The sequence below is a fragment of the Lycium barbarum genome, chromosome 5 (assembly GCF_019175385.1).
Source record: "Lycium barbarum isolate Lr01 chromosome 5, ASM1917538v2, whole genome shotgun sequence".
NCBI lineage: Eukaryota > Viridiplantae > Streptophyta > Magnoliopsida > Solanales > Solanaceae > Lycium > Lycium barbarum.
The window spans coordinates 898,080-917,367 of NC_083341.1; the positions used below are offsets into that span (position 1 = coordinate 898,080).

The following is a 19,288-nucleotide window of genomic DNA, read 5'->3' on the forward strand; positions in this document are numbered from 1 at the left end:
AATTTTAGCTATTCATTATTTGGACACTTCAATTCTGCTGTATATATATAGTTGACATAAGGAACAATCTAAAATCTCTACTAAGTTCACTACAAGAAAAATCATGATTTTCAATGATTTTTTGTCAAAAATTCATTGAATTTTTTTTTCCGCAACTGTTTCGACGAACTCTTCACTTAAAATCCCTTATTTTCGACTTTCAACAAGAACGTTCATCGGAAAATGACCAATCTAGTGATTTTGCAACATATAACTACAATAATTGTGTAAGAGAATATTTAAATTTAGAGATTTAAATACTTAGATATGAATATGATATTTGGAACTCATGTAATAATATACATAGAAATAAAAGTAACATGAATTGTGTGTGAGAGATGAGAATAATACATCATCATGAATTTCAGACTATATACTTACATACAAATGGAACCTAAGACAAATTAGGTAAAGATTTGGACAAGAACACAGTTACTTCCTTTTCGCAATTTATCTTCATTCATAGGTTCATTTCTTAGGCACATGAAGCATGATAATGTCCTAGCTAGCCCTAATTTGACTATGACTCTAGCTATAGCTAGCTTTCCTATCTATATGTAATGTGTCTCTCTCTCGCATACACATACAAAACACAATCATGCTGTCCTTTTCAAAGCTTACACATGGCCAAAATCAATTATCAATTGCCTAGTTTCCACCATTTATTCCAATCTCCACTTCAGTCAAAACATGGTAAGCAGGGGGCATATACACATTTTATTGTACGGATTCAGCACAGCCTATAAGATTTAATTCAAATTTTACAAATACATAGAATAAGCTACGCATTCAGTAACATAAATTAGTTAATTAGGAGAACTTGATGACAAGCGAAGAATAGCAAAAAATATATAAGCTTCAAATCATGAATTCTTCTTTGATAGTAAAGTCCATGATGCAAATATGAGAGCATTGGAATGAAATTCTAAGGCTCTCTTTTATTTTTTCCTATATAGTTTGGTAGGATGAAAAAAAAAATCTATTCAAGAAGCCATAAATTTTAATAAGAAGATTTTAAATATATTATACAAAAAAATATCTTTATATACATAACTTTCTTTTACCTATATATGCAGTAGAATATTCCGGCAAAGAGGATCCAATTGTCCTCCTTCGCCAAACGTAGCTCTGCCATTGTAGGAGGGGAGAGGAGGAAATAGATATTGAAGGGTCTGATAAAAGAGTTCAAGTTTTATATATATTGATGGTATAAAAGATATTTATACTAAAATATGTTCGCTTATATATAAGTTAACTACATGTAAATCTTTAATTAAAAAAAAACATTAATCACTAATTTGGTAAAAATGGTAACTAATCTAAAAAATCCCTTTCAGCAATTTAACAAAAATCTTTTAGGAGTGATTTGATACCTTCTTCCCTTTCACATGTTAAACTATACTGATATAGTATGTATAAATCCTTGGTAAAAAGGCTAATATCTTTAACACATACACAAAGGTCTAACATAATGTAGACAAAAACTGTTCACACACATATAAACCTGACTAGCTTGTTTTATTGATGTCAACTCTAGAGTTTTATTGGTGAACTTGCATAGCCAGCAAAAGATTCTCATAAGATATTGACCATTCAAAGAAAAATTTCAAATAAGGTTAAGAGTATGATTGCAAACTTCCTTCCTCACTTGCCATGCACTTTCTTGGCAATCTGACCTCTTGCTAGCTAATTTAACCTAATTCCTGAATAATAACAACAAAAACTTATGTTAATTAAAATATTAAAGTAAATTAGACTACATTCTATATCTTGCTAAATTGTTGTCTACTACTAGCCAACCCCTCCTCTCCCTTTCCTAAAATAGAAGTACATTTTAAAGTTTTTATATAAAAATTTAAGCTATATACCTGTCAATGTAGAGACAGATCAAGGATTTAAAGTTTATGCGTTTTTACAATTTTCTCAAATTAATATACAATAATAATTAAATATCACAATTAAATATTTATAGATATTTAGTAAATCTTTTAATACGTATAAGGGATCTGAACAAAAGCTACTAAATATACATGAACTCGTAGATCATCCTAGATCTGCTGCTGCACCAGCGTAAAGAATTTTACTCTGTGAGGTCATCCTAAAGATATAATTTACAAGAATATTGAAATAACTCAGGTTAACTCCTGAAAGATGATCTGATGGCATGTTAAACTGACAACATATATAATTGGCTTAATGCATATGCAGCCCCCTGAACTTATCCCTTTTTTCAATTATGTGCTGTTCCTATTGAACCCCTGAACACGTCCTCAAGTGTGTCTATCAAACACAATTTGACTTACATAGTATTCTATCTTCAATGTAGCAACATGCTAATATATATTCTAATTTAATTATGTCATTTTTTTAGCTAAGATTAGCAGCAATTGAGAGGGGAAAAAGAGTAAGCTCTTAATTAAGCTGACAGTGAAAGAGCAGAACCAGCAGAAATCGACATATCCATGACCTAAAGAATAGCTTACCCCGCGTCTACAATATTACTTTACCTTCATTACCACAATTTATTTTTTGCTTCTAATAAAAATCAAATTTAGAGGGTTTGATAGACACACTTGAGGACGAGTTCAGGAGTTCAATAGGAACAACACTTAGTTGAGGTGCCAAAATGAAAAAAAAAAAAACAAGTTTAAGAGGCTGCATATGCATTAAGCCTATATAATTTAAACTTATTATATTAATGGTAATAGGGTATATATAAAACTATACTGATAACTGGTTGGATTAGTTGTAAAACTGATAAAATACAAAAGAGAACAGAAGATAAAGAATGAAGTGATAGGAGTAGGGGCAGAATAAAACAGAAGTTAAATAATTATGGGTAATGTTCTTTTTTCCTTTTACTTTTTTTTCTTTTTAAATTTTTTTGTTTATTTAAAGAAAGAAGAGAAAAATAAATTAGGAAAGATGAGAGGAATCCATGTTGTTCCAAACACATGCAGACAAAGTAGTTTCAGAGAGAAAAGCAACCATTGCTTTGAGACCAGCAAAAAGGAAAGTGAAAGAGAGAGAAAGAGAAAGCGAATTCAAACCCCATTTGACAAAATGGGTGGTCATAAACATCAATTTATTTAAGTTATATGCACAAACTGAGTATATATTTTCTCCGTTTTTATTCGAGTGTCAAACAAATTTTATTTTGATTGCACTTTTTCCATGTGCCTTTTAAGTATTTTTTATTATTAATTATTATGATTTATAGTACCTTTTATTTAGTTTACAAATATGTAAATTCTATTTTTGAAAACTTAAGATTCTATATGTCCGATTTCATAATCAAAATTATGAAGTTTGATTCTAGAAATTCGAACTATGACGGATAGAGTACTTTATAGTATCAGGACCTATATGGTAATTTGATCACAACAATAACATGCTATATAATTAGTTAACTTTCACTAATAATTAAAAAATATGTTTATATTATTAATGTATAAAACTTGAATCTGATCTGATCAGTGACAGATCCAGAACATAATTTATGGATTCATGAAAATACAGTAACGTAAACTTTAATCTTGAATCCACCTTTAAACACGACCCGGTAAGAGAAAAATATTAGGAAAAAGAACCAATTTTTTCACGGATTTAAGTTATATATATTGATAATGTAAAGGTTTTTAAAGTATTAGTGTAATTTAACATGTCATAACATGTTACTTTTTCATTTTTTCTAGATTATTAATCGGGCTCCCTTCGTCCAGTAACTTACTTTTCTTTTTAATCTATTTCAGAAAAATATCATAATCTTTATTTAGAAAAACAAAAAAAACTTTAAACTTCTCATTTTATCTTCAACAGGATGATTTATGGCCAGACAAACGTTTATGAGTTATTTTAGATTACAAATTTCAAAAGTATTTTTTTCTCATTCTTAAAATCCGTATATAATTTAAATCGGAAAGAGTATTCACTAATCATAAAACCTTATCTGCAAAAAAAAAATCAAGTGATCTTAAGGTGTAAATATTTTCAACGTCATTGTTATATAAAATTCAAACTTTTCTTTCAACGCCCACCCTCACCCCCATCCCACCCCACCCCACCAAAAGGAACTTGCCCATTTTCTCTCTTTATAAGTGTCTATATATGTAGAAGGTGAAGAACAGCCCTACAAAAATTCCTTCTTTCTCTCTCAAAGAACAGAAAAGAAAAAAAAAAAAACACAAGAGATGAAATCTCTGTTCTTATTTCTTGTGTTTTTTAAGGCTATGCTTGTTTTGTGCCGTTTAAAAAGGGTTGTTATTACAGTTTTTTTTTTTTTTGAATAGATAAACAAGAATGAGAAAAAAAAGCTACTTGGTTTTGTGGTTGTATACATAATTATAATTTTTATGTTTTTAAAAAAAATTTGGGTTTGAAGATCCATTTGATTAGGACCCCATTTTGATCATCACTTATATCTCTCTTTTCCCTTTTATTTTTCACTTTTTCCTAAATATAAACCATTATTCTCCTCCCTAAATTCACTTCATCTTCTTTATTCTTGATAAAAATGATCATGGGAAAAAATTTTTGTTATGAATTTAATGAGCTAGTTATATATGTATATCTGAGTATGTGTATGTACGTTCATATACATGTATATGCCTGGCTCCCTGTATGCCATTTGCAGAGCTCATCGTAATATCGATCGGCCTTGTTGAATGGCGTATGAGGAGCCAAGCATATTCTGATATCGTGTATATGATGTTGAAATATGTGACCATCTCATAATATAAATCAAAAGCTAGCTCTTTTTTTTCTTGTTGTCTAATTTGTTTTGTTGAGATCTATGCAAGGCCATGGTGATTGTTGAAGAATTCTCTCCTTGGTGCTAAGGAATTTGAGGTGATTTTCTCCTCTCTCAGTTGCAACAGGTACTTTTGAAATTAATTCATCCTGTCCACTTTCTTAATTTACATAATGATATATATGTAGGGATTCTTGATTTGAAATGTTTTTTCATATTGTTAATTAATCCTTCATTTCCTAGTTTATATGTTTGTTTCTTTCATGTTTAAGTTTTTCTTGCAGATGGATGAAGTATAATTTGTGTACCGTGATTGTACTGCATCTAGTCTAGCTAGAAAATTATACCATCAAGAAAGCTATAGATTTACATTTTTGTGTAGAGTTTAAAGTTGTTTGCACTTAAGGGGTTGTTTGGTTACAGGGATTATGGGGTTTGTCACAGTATAAAATTCAAATTAAACTTATCTAATATTTGGTTGACATGAATATTAACTAAAATTAGGATAAAATTTATACAAAATTATGAGATTAACTCCCACATTGAAGGTGAAACCATATATCGTGATTATAATGTTCCATTAACTTGATTTTGAACCAAACGACTTGTATAAAATATATTATGCATCTTGGATTATTAAAAGGACAGCGCAAGCAACCCTGTATAACTAATACCGATTAGCTAGTAACCTTAAACAACTAGTAGGTTGTCTGTTATAATAACTGAAACTATATTAATAATGTGAAAAAAGTGTTTTGTTAGTGTAATATAGATGTAACGTAACTTTTTTGTTGATAATTCTTTTTCTTTAGGGTTTTTGTTCTTGTTCTTGAGAGGTATTTTTAGCATAGGGTTTTGTAATTAGGGCCATTTGTGTGGCTCATGGGATTGACACATATTCACGTGCTACAATAAAAGAAGCTTACGGCTATGCGCTTGGATCTGTTCTTCTTTTTTGTATTATCTAAATTTAAATTATACACCAATAATATAATAAATATAATATTCTTACATTTTATTAGAATAATAGGAGGTTCGTTATTAGTTTTATCAGGTTATAACTTAATCCTTAATAAGAGATGTACTAATAGGTTTTTTAATGATTTGACTATGTAAACAGTTTTTTCGCTATTTTTGTTTTAAAGTTTGTGCTTTATATATGTTCTCTACATATTCCCGTAAGGCATCGAAACCATACGTATAATGATAAGCATGAAAGTTACAACCTATGTCTGTTGCTCTAATAATATCCTTTCTCTGGACTTGTGTCTTTGCATCAGCGTAGAAATTTTTACTGTGTATCGAGTCATTTTTTGTTATTGTAAAAATAATATATTTTAGTTTCAAAACTATAGTTTATAAATATTATTTGGAAATACATGATACTATAAAAAGATTATATTGATTATGTATATAACATAAATTCTTCTTCGAATGCGGTGAACTATCGCATTACCTCGTAAGTACTGTTTCAATTAGCAATTTTCTTTAATTTCTGAATTTCTTTTTGTACTATCATTAATAATACGGCGAAGGCTCAAATATGCCCCTGAACTATACGAAATTGAATATATTTTTCTGTCGTTAAAAGGTTGGTGCAAAGATGCTCCTGACGTTTTTTTTTGATATATATGCGCTTGAGTTAATGGAAAATATTGGAGGGCATATTTGTTCAGTTTCGCATACTATAGGGGCATATTTGATCCATTAAAATTCGTGAATATTATGGCAGAAATAGTTTTTAGATTTTTTTGCAGTGTACTTTATGCTAGCCAATGATTTATTGGAACTGCATTTTGAAATTTCACACTTATCAAACAATATAATACTTTTCTCTCTTATTCTTTCACTTGTTTATGAAATGTCGGAAGCTTCGAGTTCTTTAAATAGTTGTGGAAAGGTTTGTGGACGTGGAGTTACTGCATTCCATCTCTCTTATGGATTTTAAATAATTCTACTAAATTTTGATTATGCGTGAAATTTGCGAAAGGGTCAAAATCACATTGAATGTTGTGTAAGAAATCGTATAAATGCTTAAAATGTGATACTCTTTCTATTATTATTATAAAATTTTTTAGCACTGTGGGAGATATTTTTTCATGTGTCTTATTTTATGTTTATGTTTTACTGTGGTAATTGTTGCATCCATTATCGTGTAGATATTGCGTGTAGATATTGGGATTGAGAAGATGAAAAAATATCTAGAAAGAACTATCCAGATTAACAAATTGAAAAATAAAAATGGTATTATCATTGGTAAAAAAAATCTTTTGAAAATGGGAAATGGTGCTTTTGTTTGTGAAAATAGTCTTTAAGAGATGATTGTAATTGCATCTGCTCTTTTAGTTGTATAATTTTGATGTAATGCAATGATGGTTGGATTGTAATTACAAATGTTTTTTTGTTTGTTACTTTAAAAGATGGTTGTAATTGCATCTTATTCCTTTTAATGACAGGGCAAATATGTGCAATTTCGTATGGTTCAGGATTTGTACGTGGATGGGCTAAGTGTTTTTTTAATTCATGTCATAGTTTTTTGAACTGTAAATCAATGTATACTGATCAGATTTTATTTCTGTCTTTTACATTTTTTACAGTTGCTTCGAAGGACATTCTTTTGTTTGAACAATTTTGTCTTAGAAAATGATTACTTCTATTTGTACAATTGTAGGGTCACATGGTAGATACTGACCTGCTAACATTTTTACATTCTAATTATAAATAATATCTTTTCACAACACAAGAAACAAAAAATGGATTGTGAGCTATTGCAAAGCAGCTGGATTTTACCCTATGCGCATCGAAAGGTAGCGTCTGCGGGTTTTCATGTCATAAAAAAATGGATATTTCATATTAAAACATGGAGTAGCAGTTGAAGTTAAAAAAAAAAGAGGGGGTATTTGATTCGGTTATATTTGGATATAATATAATTTCACTTGGCAGGAAAGAAGGTTGAAGCTTTGTGTATCGTTATTTCACTTGAATTACACCTCAAATTAAGCCCATTTTAAAAAAAAATTAAATTCTCTATTTCTAGTTGAAGTTATTAGAAATAATAAGTAGGCTGTAAAATACACTTAATTGATTTTTTTTTTTCAAAAACATCAATATTATGCCCTCTGAAAACAAGGTATAAATGTCTTCATTTCTTTTTTAAACTTTGTATCTAGTCAAACTGTGTTATACAAATTATCATTATGTACACTTTAAGACCGTAAGTTACAAAGGTCTTAGTTATATTCTTAAATTTTGTTTCAAGTCAAATTATGTTTATGATTATGTTTAAGATGTTAGGTTACGAGAATTTTTATTTTTTCTTTAAGCTAGTGTTTGGCCATAGATTTCAAAAAAAATAAAAAATGAAAAACTTGATTTGGGTGAAGTTTTTCAAGTTTTCAAAATGTGTTTGATCATAGTTTTTGAAAATATATTTCACTTTTTGTTTTGAAAAACATAAAACATTACTTATACTCGTAAGTTCTAAAAACTATCACGAATACTCAACCATACAAAACATACATACTTTTTAATCCCAAAATATGCAGAACATGATATTTCAACAACAATTGCTAATAACAAATTTACTAGTTACTACAATTCAAATTTATAGATTCATTTGTGCAAGAAAAAAATAACGGTAGTAACTAGCTATTTTTTAATATAATTTTCCCATATTGTACGAACGATCTTCATTTTTTAGAAGAGACTGTTAGTTGTGGAAACATGGTAGATACGACTTTAATGGAGCAACATGATAGATAGAATTAGTAGGGTCATAAATAGATCGTTTTTTTTTGTAAAATACAAAAGTTTGGGATAGTTTTTAAAATTTTTGAAAAGGCTAAAATATAGATCTTGTTCTAAAAATAGGTTTAAGCCAAAATTTGAAGATTTATTTTCAAAATCTGTCAAAATATGCTTCCAAAATTTATAACCAAACGAGAGCTAAGTTCGGTGTCAAGTCATCAAACTATATCATACGAATTGAAGCCTTGTCAACACAAACTAATTGTAGTAACGTATTTAATATCACAAATTATAACAATGATACCAGCTTTTAAGTTTGTACGAACTACAGGATTCTTTATGGGCAGGGCTAGCTAGCAAGCTAGATGTCCCTATCCACGAATAATTTGTACCAAGAAGTGTGCTGCAGATAGGTATAGTGTGCTTACTACTTTACATCATGTGCATACAGTTCACAAACTGAATTACTACTATTATGGGATTCTCAAACATTTACTTAAAAGTTTGTTAGAGGGGTTTTTAATGTAGCTTCTCGCAAATGCAACCACACATTACAGTCAAATCTCTATTTAAAGAATATTTTCTGGATGCTAAGCAAAAAGGTAGTTCCAAAGTTTTTCCCATTTATAGTGAAATGTTATTATAGAGAAAAATTGTTATAAAAATATCTGATTGTGATAGTGTAATTAATTTTTGGTATTATTTGTACGATTTTACGGGTTATATTAGTTGCCTAGTATCTACAATGAGTCAATGATCATAAAGAGATCTTCTAGAAGTAGTGGCATGAGAATGGAGAAAATGCTTCCCTCTTTAATGAGAGTTGTATGCGGCATAAATTTAAGTTGGATCAGTGTGTTTCGTATATCAAATTATTATTCGAGTTCAAGTCGTGAGAATAGAGAAATTTTGATCGAGACATCTTCCGTCCCCTTTAGTGAATTATACGCAACACAATTAGTCTGATCAATATTGTTCTTTTGGATCTGGTATCCATATACCAAATGATTATTACAATCTGTTGGAGCAAGGAAACTTTCACTTTTTTTCACTTGGCTTTTCACAATACCTATGTGCTATGATCATCTCTTGCTCTAGTTGTTTATTACTTACCAGGGAATATAATACGGTCAAAATTTGAAGAAAAGTAAAAGCATGCATATATATGCCTTCTTGGAACTAAGAAAAGAAAAAAGAGAAAGGGTCAGCTTTTCTTAAGGGATCTCCTGAACTGAATTAATCCAATTGGATTTGAATGATTCAACATATCAATCTCCAATTTCCAAATGCCAACCACCAACCCCCCCCCCCCCCCCCCCCCTAAACCAAACAATCCAACACACAACTAGTAACATATTTGCCTTTAATCATACACCGTAATGGTGAAAAATATTTTATACCTTTTTTTTTTTTTGAATAATTGCAACAGGTTATTAAAAAATAATAAGGTGATTTTTTTTATTTGTCTGAGCTGTGGTGAACAAATTTACCGGGTAACAATGATAGGGGGAGATAGTCATTTCACCAAGGAGATCCAAAATGTAATAAAGAAGCGATTGAGGTGCGCAGAAAAAAGTCTGAACACATCATTATAAAAATAAAAAGTACATCAATCTCACCTTATGCAAATGTTTATTTATATCTTTGATGATGATTGGATAGTGTATGTTAAACTCAACAATTAACAACTTGAAAGTTTTCACCAACCAAAACCTACAAGGTTCTTTTCCTCTCACCAAACTCTTATCTACAAAACATTCTTCTGAATTACCAGCCTGTTGTCTAAAAAGTGAAAAAGATGAGACAATAAAAAAGAAAAAGAAAAAAAAAGTGGATAATAGTGGCCCCTAAACACCATTTTTCTTTAAATTAAAAAGGGGGGAAATCATTTTCGTGCAGTTTGAAAAATCTAAGTAGATTCTATTCGTAATCTTTAATCTGTAAAAGTAGTGTCCTTTTTTCTTCTCTTTTTTCACTTTATTACCTCAAATTTTTATGGATGTTTTACTGTTTAGCTTTATTGTTTCACTGTAAATGGACAGCCCTTTCTCTTGCTGTATTGTACTTCTTTTTTCTGACTATTTTTGCATCTTCATTTATTAATTGAGGGTAATTCTATGCCATAGTTAAAATTGAGGGGTAAATGTAGACCATTTTTTTTTTTTTGCTTGGACGTAAAATCCACTCTTCATGCCTAGAGCCTTGTTAATCTCAAGGGTATGAATCAATGATAAAACCGGGAATATCGCTTAGGGCGTTTAAGATTTAATATATACTTATAAAAAATAATTTTTGACCTATATATGTAGTATATTATTTTCTTTATACATAGTATAATCTTCCAATAACTAGTGTTTGACTGGCCAACTACAATCAATATATGCCACTGATTTGAATGACCAAATGTGTAACACATAACAGATTTGAACAATTTCTCATTGTAAAGTAGGCAAGTAGTAGTTCTTAATTACACAATATTTAAGTCGAGTAATTCTTTATGTTGTATTTTAGTTGATCAATAATTTGTATACGTTAAATTTATGGTAGTCGATTGTTTTTTTTTTTCTCTTTTCTGAATGTCATCAACTTACAAACGATTTAATCACTGATCTGTATTCTGTAAGTTTTAGAAGAATAATATGAGAAAAGATTCTAAAGATATATTCTGCATTCTGTAGTTTCTGAAAAGGAACAAGTACTTAGAAAAGATTCTAAAAATATTCAACTTGCATGCATCATCACCTTCCCCTTTTATTCCTAGTTTCATCAATATAAAACAAAAACAAATCCAATCAATAATTATTAGAATAAAAGAGATGTTAATAACCAACAAAGGATGTGGTGAGACGGATGTGATTCCTCACCCTTGACCGAAGATCCCGAGTTCGAATTTAAAAAATAGATAAAAATATATTATAGGAAGTACATGTTAGAAAAATATTATTTTCTATTTAATATCTCAAAAATAAAAAGAATATTTTTAATGTTCTTGTTGACTTTAATGCAAAAGACTTGATTCTATTTTATTAGCCTTAATGGCAGAATTCATGTTGAATAAATTTGCCATTTTCAAACAGTTTTATTGTATTTAATTTGGTCACTTGATGACACTTTATGATATATAATTATATCTTGAATTCTATCCTAACGTTGCAATGGCAATAGACCATTATGAATTGCCATTATTGGCTTTTACTATATTATATTCAGAATATTGATTGTATTGTAGAAAACGTTATTTTGACCATTTGAATGGCCTTCAGTCATCTTTATTCTATCCATAATATCAGATCCCTATTTCAATCTATATATACTAAAAGTTGTTTTCATTAGAAAAAAAAAAAAGAAAAAACATAGGGAAAACTACTTCTTTCTCATTTTGTATTGTTGGGTTTTTATGAGATAAATCTTTGTTAGATTCTGGCTCCTAGTTTTGTACTAGAAGAGCTTGTTGAATCCTGGGGGATACACCCATACCGGGTGAAATATCCTTAAGGACAGTGCCATTGGCATGCCTCAAGCTACAAAGAATTCTCTACAATTGTTCGTGATCAAGTATTTTCTTCAAGCTTAGAAGAAGTTCTTACAAGTGTTCGTGATGAAGGGAAGTCCCTACAAGTGTTCGTGAAAAAGAAAAGTCACTACACGTGTTCGTGATGAAGTATTTTTCATAAGATTTCCAACCGTACATCCAAAAAAAAAAAAACCTTATTTTCTGGTAACAAGAGGTGCTCTCCCACTAGCTTAAGCTAATATCAATGGTTAATAACATTTTGAGAAATCATTCACCATGTATCTTTTCTTTTTGTACCTTTCAGTGGCCTCACAAATATTTTAAAGCGAAAAAAGTATTGGCGGAAATTACTTTGTATAACTAAAAATAAATTTATTCAGCTTCATCAATACATGCACCCGAAAAGCATTTGCAAAGTTGAAAATGAACTATAGTTTATAAATTATGATTCTTTTCCACCATTTCATGAGAAATATATGAGGGTTAGAGAAGCCTGTGGTCGAAACATTTTCAGCTTAGATCAGATCAACAAGAACCCGAAAGAATGCCAGAACAAATTAGACAGTTTTCTGATGAAGTAATTGCACGGTTTCCCTTCAAATGGACTGGTCTTTAATTTTTGTCCTTCAAAATCGAACTTATGCCTCCCCAAGGAACTTGCTCGTCCCCGCGACCAGGTCCTTCATAGGGAATTTGACTTGGGGTAGAAGAGATAGACATCTCTTGGAAGGAAGTTGGATGCTCCGATATGGAAGAAGTCTGCTGACCGGGAGGAATAGTCTTTTCCTGCTCTTCAAGCCATTCATCGAAATCTACAAGGACAAGCTAACATCTTAAAATGAAAAATCCAGATAGAGGAACATAAATAAACTGGTTACAGCCAGGCTTTTATTCAATGATGGAACAGCAACCTAGTGAAACTATCCAAACTGTGGAAGTCGCGTTTCATGAATATGGAGGGACCAAAAGTTTGCAATTCCATTTTCGACTAAACGTTTATTGTGGTATAGTCACTTTATGATATAACTATTAGTACCTTGTATGGTTGATCTGAACCAATCACTATTCCAATCCAAAGGTACAATATCAAGACTAGTGTTTGTAGAGTCTGCAAAGTCAATTTCCTTGAATAGCTCATAAAAGTCCTGATCTTGAGGTTGGATGGCTACAGTTCCACTCGGAAAAGATCCCTCATTATTTACCCTTACAACTGCTGTTTGCAATTGCAGTACATTGTCCTCTACAGGGGCAAACCGATGGATATTGTTAAGCCATTGAACTGGCTGTTGCCTGATCTCCAGCACCATCATAGTAGGTTGAGCAGAGCTGGGCGCGTCTTGCATGTATTGATCCTCCTCAAGCATAAGATCCAAATCATTTGTTCTGCATATCAAAATAGCAATAAATGTATATCAATTCCTTCTGCAAAAGACTTGTATAGAGTTAGGAACTCAATGTTCCATTACCTTCTCGCATGAGAGTCCTCCTCTCCGTGTTGCATTCTAGATATCATGCCAACTCCACGCCCATGGTTTCCACCTTCAAAATATTTGCTTATGCTCATAATAAATTGACTTGATCTGTAACGTTCGACCAAAAATATATATGCGTAAAAATGATAGTGAAGTTCTCATTGCAGACTTCATTTTAGTTCAAAAGTTATTACTTATTGTAGCATGGCTTGTGGTAGACGAAAAAGAGACTTCGGGTTGCAAAGGCATGAGAAGCAACTGCAAGAACCCCTTCCATGCTTTGTCTTGAAAATGTTGATGCTCCAACAGAACAGTGTTGATAAGATAAACGTCTAATCCCAGCATGTAGTTTGCCAGTTTCATCCCTTGAAGCAGAATCAAAGGGAAATAAATCAAATGCGGTAGGCAAAGATAAAGATTCTACAAGATACACAGTTGCAGGACATGTAGCTCAACAGAAAGGCCAAAAGCATGCCATCGGAAAAGTACCTTAAGAAGACAACTAAATCCCCGGCAAGCAATTTCTTTCTAGTAACAAATGTACTCCAGCCACTTGTGAGCGAATGCCTCCTTGGTTTGCCTACTCAGTGTAGTTAATGGATAAAATAATTTGGACAGTAAAGAATAGAACATCAAGATATAGCTTTTAATTCACTTAATTTCGGTGTTTTTTTGGATATAAAACTAAAACAATGAATAGAAACATCTTAAAGAATTAGTCTAAGCAAAGGTGCATACCAGATTCGGTGAGAAAAGTACAACAATGGTTTCGTTAACATTTTCAATGATGAGCAATAAACTCAAAATCCTACCATAGCAGGTAAAATTTTAGGTCTCATTCTTTGTCATTTGTCTAGTTGGATAACACAACAATAATTCATTTTGTTAATAGTCAATCTAAACATAGGAGAGGAGGAATTGCCTTGGTATGAATGTTTAAAGCGCCATTCATAGCCTTGAAGATCCTTAACTATCAGTTCTTGGGATGGTTTTTCTCGTGCCATGTCCTGATCATTGAAGAAACCAGTCCCAAAAATCAAACTCCAGTCAACCAGATAACTTAAAAGGGAAAAATTAGAGAAACAGATACAATAAATTAGTGCATTACCAAGGGAGGAAAGCATTTGACAGCATCTTTGAGGGGCACGGACAGTCCCCAATTGCATTTTATATCAGATTGAGTTAAGACCTTGCAAAACGATTGAAACTGGGGCCTTGGAGTGTCGAGAGGACTGAATTCCGGAACTGCTGGCTCATTTTGCTGCAAGGAATTGTATTCTTGCTGTAAGTAAGAGTGTTAATCCAGAAAATTTTCAAAGAGCAAGTAAATTGAGTTCTTACATCTTGATTTGGCAATAATATGGTCTCAGCATAAACCTCTTCTGTCTCGTGTTCAACCTACCAAAAAACAACTATTGCAGACAAATGGCTCCGCGAATCTTGCTTTAAACAGACTGCTTCATAATAAGACTAGTACGTTGAAAATGGACGATAAGTAGTAATTAGGGATCATTAACCTCAGATAATATGAGTGCCTCAGTTTTGCTTGAGTCCATGACGACAACAACAACAACAACATACTCAATAATCCCAGAAGTAGGGTCTGGAGAAGATAGAGTGTACGCAGACCTTACCTACCTTGGGAGGTAGAGGTTTTGCTTGAGTCTACGAGATTTGCATAAACACAAAATCAAAATACGGAGTACTAGAGTTGATTCCAACAATTGTGGCTCATTGCTCTAATCATACTTCTTCATCAACTTAAAGAACAGGCTTTGTTGGTGGGCATAGTTGGATCGTGGAGGATCTATTTGCAGGATAAACTCACACGATGAATGGAATTCACAGGTTATCAAACAGCTAGTGAATATGGGTCACTTGCATGCCTCATTGTGAGTCTTATATTACAGTGAACCTATACCTAAAATATGAATTTCTTATGCAAGACTACCTATGGGTAGTGAAATCACATGGTGTATGAATAAAAAAAGGGACAACATAGCTAGTCCATGAGGCTAGCTCGTGCACATTGTGATTAGCATTAACCATGAGATCTAATTGTCTAGTTTAGTCAACAACAACAATAACAAGCTCACAAACATTGTGAGTAGTAAAACAAGGGATCTAACTGTCTAATAATAGACAACAACGACAAACAGCAACTACTAAAACAACTAATACTACTACTATTATGCCTCATGGCCAAGCAAGTTGGGGTTACATGAATCCTCACAAACCATATCGCTTCATATAAGCTCTAATTGTCTGGCATAGAATGATTTGCACCTCAAGAACTTTTCCTGGGTATGATCATTTCTTCCCACTGGACCTTCTGGGTTGTGAATATACAGGACCAACTTTATGTAAAAATTAAAGGTAAAATACATCAAATCACCCTTAAATTATACCCAAAATGTCAATATCACAGAACTATACGAGCAACCTATTACACATCTGAATATTTAAAAAATAAAATTATTTATCTCTGCAAATTGATGACCACTTGCACAATGGAAAGTGTAATACACTCGCCTGCCACGTCAGCACCATATCAGCGTCAAATCAGATTTCTTTTAAATTATTTTAATTTTATTTTAGTTAATTTATTTTTCCTTTATTGTATAATATAAATAACCCTCACTCCCTCCAGCCACCCTTCTTCATCTTCATCTTCATCTTCATCGTCTCCATCACTAACCCCTCAACCACTACCCCATCAGTAACATCACCCAAATCTCTTTTAATAACAATGAAGAAAATTTCTTCAGTCCATTTAAAGGGCAGTTCGTGCAATTTTTTCATTGTTTAACAACAATGAAGAAGAATTATCCAGTCCATTTGAAGGACTGTTCGTGCAATTTCTTCATTGTTTAACAACAATGAAAAAAAATTATCCAATCCATTTGAAGGGCAGTTCGTGCAATTTCTTCATTTGTTATTAAAAGTCCATTTGAAGGGCAATTCGTGCAATTTCTTCATCACGAGCTTCATAGTTTTGAGCTGCAAAATTGGTTATTGAATTCATTACCTCCATTGAAGGAGTTTTCGAGCTTGACGTCAAACCCAGATCTGAAAAGCTATGTTCAAAAAAAAAAAAGGAGAATGGCAAGGAGGAACCACTGCTCGTCCTCCCCCGTCACTGCCAAGAGCTCCGCCAGCCATGCAGGCGAAGGAGAATGGAGGCGGGGCGGGGGGGAGCGAGGGTGGTGGTGGTGAAATGAAGAAGAAGGGCTTGGGGGTAGGGTAGGGTGGCGTGAAGGTGGAGGAGACGGGAGGGTGGGGTGGGTGCGGGGGGCGGGGGCAGTGGTGGTGGTGGTGGTGGAGGAATTAGTTTTTTTATTGTTTAAAAAATATTTTTTATTTTAATTTTGACTTTACTTATCTATTTTTAAATTATAATTTTTATTTTTGTCACATTAATTTTAAGGGGTAATAAATAGCACTTTAGGGTAATAAATAGCACTTTAAAATATATTAGTTGTGTAACTAATGGGTTGTCTGTATATTTTCAGTGTGATATCGATATTTTGAATATAATTTAGAGATGTTTTGATGTATTTTGTCAAAATTAAATGATATTAATATAGAGAAGATTACAACAACGACAACAAATACACCATAACTCTATCAGGTGGGTCAGAGGAGACCATAACCCTATCTTATAAAGATATAGAGTATTTATCCTAATCAGTTCCTGAAAGTAATAAGCAAAAGTCCTTAAGATGATCCATCAACCCTACTACACCAACTCCCAAAAAGATAAAAACTAGTATCTCAGTAACATTTGAAATGGTAGAGAATATACTATATCGATATAGTATTATCAAGCATACCAGAAAACGAATGTGAAGAACACGGCAAAGGATCTTTGGGGGCAAGTTGGACAATTGCATTCTTTCAGTCAATTCCTGATTGGTTGATTGCTCCAGCTGGCCAAAACCAAAAACTCATTAGGAAGAAAAAACACAGGCTTAGGTAGCCTAGTTTACCGAATTCAACTGAACCAGTAATTTTTAACTCGGAGCATAAACATATTCTGTCAGATCACCTCTCTATAATAATCATCCTCTCTAATAACATTTTACTATGACAATCATATTCTATATAGAACAATCTTTCATATTAAGTTATGTTATATGTTCTCCGTAACATCGTTTCGCTAGAGCAAACAAAATATATTCGGAAAGTAGTGATAACCTGCTCCATATGAAGTCTTGGAAAGTAGTACACTCTCTCCCCAGCCTTTGAAACATCCAATATTGAACTAGAACAGGCCTTCCACATTTCCTTGCATATAGCATCATCACCTGAAAAATCAACCACACACAAAAGAAAACAATCTATAAATCAAGAGTGAAAATGCCCTTTTTGTATAAAAGCTAAAAGTCCGCTCCTATTTGGCCATAGATTCTAGAAGCTTTTTTTCAAAAAAAAAAAAAAATTGAAAACATTGTTTGTCCATGGAATTTGATCAGTTTTTGTGAAAAAAAAATTCAAGTTCCAAAAACTGGTAACTTCAAAAAAATTCCTAGTAAAATCCTGTCCAAACACAACTTTTATGTTCCACAACTTCTTTCTTCGAGTTTCACAAAATCTATGACGAAACGCTAGCTTAGAATCTTACCTTCGAATGACAAATGATTTAGGTGTTTCTGTTGTGGAAACCACAGTTGATCAACCATAATAAAGGGAAGAAAAGGGACGATCTTCTTTTGGCTAATAATATCTATCACAAATAACACCCACACTCACTTTTTGGTAGTTACAGTTAAAATAAGTATATCGTTCGACCAGTGATGCTTCTTCGTACCTTCTTCGTCATTCTCTCTCTATATATAATATAAATAGCTATCGCTTTCAGCTATGACCATTTTTTTCCATTAATGCAGCTTTCCTTAAGCTTTACTTTGTGTATATGGCCGTGTGGAAAAATGAGTAACGTAGGCACACAACACATGCAAAGAAGGTCCGTATTCGATAATTGCCTATCTACGTGGAGCCTTTGACCAAAATAAGCTATTTTTTAAATCAATTTACCAAAGTAATACGCTTTTTATTTTTTTTACGGAACTAGCATAAACGTATTCCTGAGTAACGTATTAGGCATTATTTTATTCAAAAATTCTAACGGAAAAAATTAGGTCGGGTTAACGGTGTTAAAAGCTAATTCGTGACTGTTAGTAACGTATTATTCCTAATACGTTACTGTCAGTAACGACTTTAGAGAATTCAAATACGAACAATCCTTTTATGTAATCTGACATTGACTGATGTTAAAGCCGTAACTAGGAGTTACGATTTTAGCATAAAACGTAACTGACAGTTACGTTTCTACTCAAACTAGGCATGCGCAAATCTTGCCAAGAATCCTGCAAATTGGGAATCTTTCTGATTGATTTGACTATAAAACGTGATTAATAGTTACGTTTTAATTGTAAAACGTGACACACGATAACGACACACTGCTAAAGTCCCTCTTCCTCATACTTTTTGAACAAACCACATATCATTATAAAATATAGTGTATGAAACGAATGTTCAAACACATTCGAACAATTTTCATCAAAGCTTCTACTTGTGTGGCCTATTGCTGGAACAGCATTAAAAAATTCAACAGGTATAAGTTAATTAAGTAAAATATTTCGTAATATGTTAAAATAATACTATAGTTTTAATTTATTTTTCTGTTATATTAATAATGTCACACCCCTTTTTTAACCGCGGAGAGTTAAAGTTAGAAGTATGACGTATTGGAGATTCCTGTTT

At 32.1% G+C, this 19,288-nt stretch overlaps 1 protein-coding gene and 1 long non-coding RNA gene across 2 annotated transcripts; one reads left to right on the forward strand and one right to left on the reverse strand.

The window, feature by feature from the left end:
- Positions 1–4,177: 4,177 nt before the first annotated feature.
- Positions 4,178–7,454, forward strand: LOC132640028 (uncharacterized). Its single transcript, XR_009582136.1, has 2 exons — positions 4,178–4,916; positions 7,246–7,454. It is a non-coding gene; the product is annotated as an uncharacterized LOC132640028 (long non-coding RNA).
- Positions 7,455–12,396: 4,942 nt separating this feature from the next.
- LOC132640029 (auxin response factor 11-like) lies at positions 12,397–18,309 on the reverse strand. The gene is made up of 11 exons (XM_060356437.1): positions 18,147–18,309; positions 17,720–17,829; positions 17,356–17,451; positions 14,864–14,920; positions 14,631–14,783; positions 14,445–14,529; positions 14,012–14,102; positions 13,717–13,887; positions 13,517–13,630; positions 13,087–13,433; positions 12,397–12,862 (listed from the first exon to the last, which is right to left on the reverse strand). Exons 1-11 carry the CDS (start codon positions 18,202–18,204, stop codon positions 12,663–12,665), a joined length of 1,482 nt encoding a protein of 493 aa, XP_060212420.1. The 5' UTR covers positions 18,205–18,309; the 3' UTR covers positions 12,397–12,662.
- Between the last annotated feature and the right edge of the window lie 979 nt (positions 18,310–19,288).

Coding starts and splice junctions, on each gene's coding strand:
- LOC132640029 (XM_060356437.1), bottom strand. CDS start 18,204: ATGGTTGATCAACTGTGGTTTCCACAACAGAAACACCTAAATCATTTG. Junction 17,830..18,146: donor AAATCATTTGTCATTCGAAG/GTAAGATTCTAA, acceptor TTGATTTTTCAG/GTGATGATGCTATATGCAAG. Junction 13,888..14,011: donor GATTTAGTTGTCTTCTTAAG/GTACTTTTCCGA, acceptor TTCTGCTTCAAG/GGATGAAACTGGCAAACTAC.